This window comes from Condylostylus longicornis, unplaced genomic scaffold (assembly GCF_029603195.1).
Source record: "Condylostylus longicornis isolate FDR11 unplaced genomic scaffold, ASM2960319v2 ptg000115l, whole genome shotgun sequence".
NCBI lineage: Eukaryota > Metazoa > Arthropoda > Insecta > Diptera > Dolichopodidae > Condylostylus > Condylostylus longicornis.
The window spans coordinates 165,791-174,199 of NW_026578083.1; the positions used below are offsets into that span (position 1 = coordinate 165,791).

General features: G+C 29.1%; 1 protein-coding gene across 1 annotated transcript; it reads right to left on the reverse strand.

Moving 5' to 3' along the window:
- Window positions 1–277: 277 nt before the first annotated feature.
- On the reverse strand, window positions 278–8,045 carry LOC129614669 (uncharacterized). Its single transcript, XM_055529429.1, has 2 exons — window positions 7,634–8,045; window positions 278–339 (listed from the first exon to the last, which is right to left on the reverse strand). The coding sequence occupies exons 1-2, from the start codon at window positions 8,043–8,045 to the stop codon at window positions 278–280; spliced, it is 474 nt and encodes a 157-aa protein (XP_055385404.1).
- Between the last annotated feature and the right edge of the window lie 364 nt (window positions 8,046–8,409).

Here is an 8,409-nt window from a genome sequence, read left to right on the forward strand (position 1 = left end):
GGAAATGATACATTATTAAAATTTGTAAGGATATTTTGTATTATATTATAGTAAGGATACTATATGTTACATTTGCTAATAGGTCATCTTTATTAACAATTCTAACAGAATTTCCAATAACATTACCAATTCAATTAGCCAACCAATTCACTTATAAGTTAGAAAAACAAAAAAAAAAAAATATTCTTGAAGTTAATATTGTATTCATATATGGAATATTTTCATTTGAATTTCCGAATGTCTCATTAAATAGGATTATTAAGTAAACACTCTATTGTTAATCATTTCTTACAAACACCTGTCCTTCCAATCTTCTTTGTTCTGATTCTGTATTAACTCCTGTAGTTCAAAATAGGAAATTTCATAAAAAATCAATTTAATTATTCTTGATATTTAATATTATTTGCAATTCTAAATACACTAGAAGAAATAATAATAAGAACAATTGAAAATCAAGTGTATCTTTCGAAATTTAATACACAAATATTGTTTAAATATCTACGAGTATTTACATATAAAACGTGAATGAATTTAAATTTAAATGAAGTATAAAATGCATGTAGATTTGTTTGTATAACAAATTACATTTATAGAGAGTCAAGTATAAACATTAATATTATTGTATAAGTGTTATAAAATGAGAATGAGCTTGTGTGACATTAATTGTTATTTAGCAAACAAAAAAATTTTTAAAATCAATTCCAATTATTTTATTTTAGTACTTATGAAAAATGCCTCACAGTTTGTTAATTTATTTTTTTATTCATTCTTCATTATTTTTCAAATTTAATTTCGTTGAATACGTAGATGGAAATTAGTTTCATCATTGTTCGTTTTCCTGCCTTATCGTAAAGTTTTATCGTAAATTTTTTTTCTTCACTGCTCATTTCCGGTGGGAGTATAGGATTTTTCAGGATCACTTCTCTGTTCAGTCACTTTCCATTTGATTCAATCTTCTTAAGTATTGTTCGTCGGTACGTGTTGCGGGATCTGACTATTGTATTTTTCAACCTCATGGTAACGTGTTTCTCAGCCATCTCTACTTCCTACTCACATCCATTTTCTCCCTGTTGTTTTCAATTAAATACCTGCCTGACTATTATATTAATCGTCCTCCGTAGGGTATATGCTAGTCATATCCACTTCCTTTCCTTTATAGCCACGTTTATTGACTTCTGGTCCGTAATCGCCCATTATTTGTTATTATTCTGGGCCATTGTTTACAGTCGTACAGAAGTACCAATTGAACTCGAATTGAATATTCTGATTTTGCCATGTGAAACGCTCTTCATACAAGCTATAACCGACCAAAAGCCATTTTCATCTTTGATAATCTTTGGTCTTGTTCCGTTCTTAGTTCAATTGGTGTACGTCCTCAATTTGACTAACTAGATGTTGAAAGGGTGCATTATTCATTGTATTCAATTTAAGGCATTTAGTTTTTTTTTGTCTATCGACTTCTGCAGCATCCTTTTATACCATGTTCATTTTAGTCTGCATAATTGCATTTGTCTGAGTTAAGACGCAGATATCGTCTGTATATTCAAGATCCCCCTACCTGCTGGTGAACTAGATACCCCTTGGTGTTGCCTTTACTCTTTTCTTCACCTCACCCAGCATCACTAAGTCTACATTAACAGGTCTATTTGTTTTTTTTTTTGCCTCATCCTAAATGTATGCAATCTTTGAAACAATCACTCGTTTCTTATTATTTCACTTTTTTTTTGTGTCTTAAGATCTTTCTGTAAACTTTTTTTTTTCAGTACTAGAAATATATATTGAAAGACTCTGAATAATGTGCGGAATTTATATCACATAATAAAAATAGTTTGTTTGTATCAGACTATTTGAAATTAAATGAGAAGAAAAATTTATTGAGTCTACAAGAACATTTTTTTTCCATTTCAACATCATATTAAAAAAGTAATTATGGTGCACGTGCAAATTGTGTTCTGACATAGCAATTTTTATTATACTGTACGTAAACATAAATTCTGTCCTACACGCATAAATAAAGCGTATATTATGTGATTGAATAAAATTGACCAAATTTAAGTGTTTAAAGAGCAAAAAATTAACGCAAAATAAAATGAACAAGAAAAAAAACACAAAGAATAAAATTAAAAAATTTCTAATTTAAAGAATATTTTTCGCATCCGTGTCTACATTATGTGTGCAATTTATGAAAAGGATTCTATATATAACCTTCTACACACAACACCCTGCCACAAAAATGAAATTTTATTTTTAATTTAAACTAATGATAAAATAATAAAATTATGCACGTACACTACATAATTTTTCGGAGGGGTTTATTTTTGGATAAAATTTTTCTGTTTTTATTTTTCTTTAATAAAAAAAAAAAATTTTTTTTTTGTAAATGTTTTTTAAAGAATTTCATGTATACGCTCGTAAATTATATAAAAAAAAAAATTTAAAAAGGATAAGTGATATTTTGTTGGTGTTATGTGTGTGAATGTAAAAATTTTTTTTTTTATCGATTTTTTGATCTAGATAAAAATTGTAAATTTTTAACCTTGTAATGAATTTTTTCTTTTATTCACCAAATAAAAATTAATTTAAAACTTCTTGTATTTTAAAAACTATATGTAATTATGTAAATAAATTAAGTAACTAGAAATATAACAGTAAATTTTCTAAGGCATCAGTGTAAGGCATTTTTATCAACTTGCATAGTTCTTTCCAAAGTTATGTTATAATGCATAACATTCTGTTATATTCCAATATAACAAAATTATTATTTGACAAGGATAACAACAATATTAAGATTATATTTTAAAAAATATTGGAATTTGTGGTTTAAATATTAATATTTCTTAGTAAAAAGCACTTTATCGTAAGTTTTATCGTATATCATATCGTAAATAAAAAGTTGTTCATAAAATTTGAGCCGTTAATGACGTATAACGAACATTAGTTAAGTATTTGTATTCTTTGGTAAATAACGAGAGATGGCTTTAAAATCCCTTTAAATTCGGACTTTTTTCGGAATCTACGTAAATTGAGAAAATTTTGTGCCTTAAATAATTTCATGTAGTTTAACAAAAAACAAAAATTTACATTTCATGTTAAATTTAAAAAAAAAAAACTTTATAAATCTTTATCTACTTACTTTTTAAGTAGTCTAAAATTTTTACGATCTCTTTTACCTGAGCGTAACGACGACGACAACAGCGACAACGAAAATAAAAAAAGATTTATGGAATGAGTAATTTTAAAATGAAAAAAATAAAAATAAAATTTATTGAACTTTTATCCTTGAATTTTTGTTTTTTTTTTTTGTTTTTTACTTCTAATATAATTTTAACACACAAGTATGCATGTATTCGGTTCATGTTGTACAACGTGCTTTTAACCATGTATGTGTGTATATGTAAGATTATATATATAGATATTGTATGCTTATTCATTAATTTATTCTTTTCGGTATTAAAAATTCTCTGGGGTAATAATGAAAATGTATTTTAGGCTGCATTAACTTTTTTTTTTTTTTTATCTCTTTTGTATTCTGAAGTGAATTGCTTAATAGCCTTAAAACCAAGTAAAAAATCCAAAAAGAGAAAAAAGACAAACATACAACAATAATATAAAGAGAGAGAAAAGTGTTTAGGGAAAATGAAATTTTCGAAAGAAAATACATTAGCCTCTGTATGTACATATAGATAACAAGGTAACCTTGATGTTTCTTTCATAGCAAAATCTAATAAATTTAACGAAACAAAAAAAAAAAAAATGAAACGAAACGAAAACATGAGTTTTTTTTTTTTTAAATTTAAATATTTTATAAAAGAGAAAATGTATACATGTACATGTGTATATATGTATAATATATGATGCTTTCAAATAAAAATTGTCAATTCTTGAAATTTTCAAGATATTTCTAATGTTCTTGTACTTATGTTGGTTATCTACAAATTTATATATAATAGGCAATAGGAAGACAAGTATGAGAATTTAAATTTTTATCTAAAACTTAATTGAGTCAGAAACATCACTTAGTTTTATATACATATACATATACATATGTTTAAATATTTATTATATTGTAGATTTAGAAATTAAAGTAAATTTAATATAAAATTTGTTAATTTTAAATTGGTTTTTTCTCTAACATTAAAATTATATAAATAAAAAGGTTCCTTAAGTAGATTTTAAATAATTTAGTAAGTTGAGTGGAAATTTTTATATGAAATTCTCCTATTACACTTCTTTTTCTTTAAGTGCTCCGGTAGATATGCAATTTTTAATTTTGAAACACTGTTTTATACAACTGTATGCAATCAAATTATTTCGAAATTTTTAAAAGAAAAAACTAAAAATTGCATATTTGCGTGAGCCTTAAGAACATTAGAGTTTAATTTAAAATTTATATTAAATATTATAGTATGGTTCAATTATTCTCAGTTTGTTTTAACGTCCTGCCACACGAAGTTATCGATTGATATAAAACGGTTCTTTGTAATTTTAAAAGGATTGTAAATACAATATAAAAATTACTTTTATTCGAACAGTTTGTTAGTGTAACTGTAACCAGAAAAAAAAAATTAAACCTATCTCCCGCACCTCCTCTAAAAATAATACCCCCTCAAACACAAAAAATGCAATTTTTTTTAGATATTTACTACAGGAAAACCATAAGTATTTCTCAAATTTTACAAACACAAATGTAGGAGTCGAAAATTTTTGGCAACTTTAAGATACTAATAAATAGTTCATTTTGTTTGGAGGCTCTGCTCCTATCAATGCCTCGGGACGACACGGTAAAGAAGTACAGCTTCGAAAAAAATTTTGCCTCGTTGCTGAATAACAGAGGGGACTGGGAGCGTGATTTTTCAGGTCCTCCATTGGGAACATACGTTATCAGATGGTACGCAGATGGGTCAAAGACCAGTATTGGGACGGGTGCGGGGGTATTTGTGCCAAGAACCAAATTCTTCGAACCTATGGGAACTTTTCCGAGTTTGTTTCGGGCTGAGTTGCACGCCATTGAAATGTGCGTGCGGATCAACCTGGAAAGGGGGTATCGGTGGAAGGAGATAATGATTATGTCGGATAACCGGGCTGCGAACTCGTTTTCAGTATCCTCCGCGGCAGTATGGGGCTCTTGAGCAGTTCAATGAGTTGGGCAGATGCAACCGGGATCACACTGTTTTGGGTGCTGGGCCATGTGGGCGTGGAAGGAAATGAGGACGTTGATGCACTAACAAGGAAGGCGGGAAAACACACCTCTTCTTGGGCCGGAGCCCTTCTGCGGGATCGGACCACATACTATTCGTTCTGAATTAAGGAAGGGATCAAAAAGAAGGCGGTCAGAGCCCTGGAGAAGTCTTCCGGGGCTGCGGCAAGCCAAGGAGCTCCTGAGAGATTATGACCAGAAGAAATTTAAAAAAATTATAGGGATGGGCAAGAACCAGATGAGGGTCCTTACCAGCATTTTGACGGGTCACTACAGGCTTAGGGGATACCTCAGTCGGCTGGGCCTGGAAAGTGATGATACCTGCAGATTCTGTAGAGAGTATGGAGTGACCTCGGTGCACCTCCTGGAGGAGGGTGATGCTCTTCCTCACAGGAGGGGGGAGGTGCTGGAGGGATTTGCTTTAACGGTGGCAGAGTTACGGTCTTCTGGTGCTCACAAGTTGCTTGAGTTCATCGGGAGGGTGGGTCTCCAGCGTGTGTTGTAGGGCATGCCCCGCACTTGGATGGGGGCGCACAATAGATCCTTATTCGTGGTTGTTGCACTGTTGCTCCTGTTGTACAAATCTACAAATCTACTTCCATTCCTTCCTGAATTATCGACTTCCAAAATTGGTGAAATTTAAATTTTCGGTATCTACCTTATATTTCCGAAATTGCAAGCTTTTCTAAAATTTTTTAAATGCAAAAAGTTAAAGTTAAATTTCATGCTATCCAAAAATATAATGATTTTTCTTAATTCACGCAATTAACCCTTAAATTAGATTACATAAATGCATCTCTAAAATTTCGTTTTTTTTTTTGGCCTCATCCTAAAAATATGCAATTTTTTTATATTTTTGTATACGAATGAAAGTAATTTAAATAATGTAGTATACTGCTTTTAAAAGCATTACTATTACTTGCAGAAAAGAAAAAATGTTCTACCTCTTTACAAATATTATTGGTTTGACCCAAATTTATCAATATACAAAATTTTTGATTGACATTAAAAATATTCTTATAATAAGAAAATTTCTTTAATATAAAAAATTATATTTTCTTACCGCAAACTTATCTAAAAAACCACAATAATATAAATTTAATTAAAATTTTGCTGATTTAATAATAAATATTTATTTTGTTATTTTAGAATATTATTATTGATTATATTTGTATTTGTGTGTATGTAATTTCCTTATATTTTTAATATTTTAATTGTAATATTTACATAATAATGTTGCCTACTATTGATTTTACATATGAGACGCTCAATACATTAATGGCCTATCCAACATTTTTTACAAAAATGAGATATTATGCTCAATAGAGCTCTAATGACCGAAAGAATTTGCTTTATATTTTCAAAATAATTTGTTTACACCTCTTTTCACTCTATTTTAATACAAGTTCGTTTTAACCTTATAAAAATCAAATATTTCAATATTAATTTACTCGAAATGTCATTTTTGCAAATAGGCTACTAATGTTCTGAACGTCTTATATATATTATTTTGTTTTTCTGAATTTCATGTAATTATTGTTATACAGAATATAAAATATACAAGAGTATAACATATTTATATATATATTAATGTTGGATAATGTATAATAAATAATTTTATATGCAAATGTATGCAAATAAAATGATGAATATGATTCTCTTTCTTTCTTTTATATTATTTCTCTCATTTTTGTACATACATAGTATATAGATTTTTGGTTGAAATCAAAATTCAATTGAGAGATCTGTAAATTTAATTAAATATCATTATTGCTTGAGTGCTTTTCTCTTATTAAATTAGCAAAGAATATTTGACTTTTTTTTGTTTTAACACAAGATATTGATTTATACTTGTTTTTCTTTGTTGAGATACTAAAGGATGATTCATTGTATAACAGAATTTCATTTTTTTTTCTGTTTAATGATGATTGTATAGTATATTGAAAGATAATACAAATGATGTAAGATTATAGGAAAAATTAAAATGATTTTAAGTATATTGTATGAATTGTTAAAAAAAAAACAAAATTGTATTCAACAAATTTCATCAAATTTGGTAGAAAATTGAAATTGATATTGGAAATATGTTGAAAAATGTTAATGTAGTTTTAGGAAAATAAATATAAATTCAATAGATTAGTAAGAATTTTTTTAACATTCAAAATTAAGACTATTTTCTTTATAAAATAGTGAAACCGTTTCTTCAGAAAGGTGAGGTATTTATAGCCACATGTTAAACCTTCTTGTTAAACCAATATATTTTGCAGATGGCCCTTCGACACCTGTTTATAAAATATATTATAAACATAAAAATATATAACGACACCAGCCAGGTTTCTGAGCCGTATAACAGGAACGACTTTACACAGGCGTTAAATATTGCCAACTTCGTATTTTTCGTTATATGCGGAAACCTTCGAATCGGCTATAGCCTACCAAACGCCATTCTAGCTAGTTTCAATCTGTTTTCTATATCTTTTTTAGCACCTCCTAATCTGGTTATGATACTGCCAAAGCAATTGAAATTTGCCACATCTTCTATTGGTCTGGAGTGGACAATGAACAGGACCTGATTTGTTGTGTTTGTACGAAGCGTCTTGGTTTTAATGATGTTTATTTTGAATCCTACCTCTGCTGCCTTACATTGCAAATTGTTGATCTTTGCCTGCATTTCTGAATGTGTATGGGCCAGCAGAGAAATCTCATCACCATATTCTAGGATCTCAACATGATTTATTAGGAGCCATTGTACTCCCTTCGGTGTGGATGCTGCTTTGCGCATAACCTCATCGAGAAGCACATTGAACATTAGGGGCGAAAGGATGTATTCTTGTTTTACTCCGGTCATTAAAGACTTACCGCCTACACATTTTCTTTTCCAAGAATACGTTTACAAAATCGTAGAAAGATCTCCTGTAGTTTTGAAGATGACGATAGTACAATCGCCGATCGCACTTGAAATAGTAGTGTTTTTTCTTTACAGTTACCAAAATTAGTTACATTCACCCCATTATTTGCTGAGATATTTATTATGTAAGACTGATTAGCTTCATTATTGCGCCTGTAAGCCATGAAACGAAATTACCTTTTCTAACTGGTGATATATGGTGAAAATAGTAAAATTTATTAATCAATGTTGTCATACCTACCCAAAAATTTATAATAGGGCTGATCTTAGCACACTGGTGGGAGTACTGACGGGGAATTGCCTT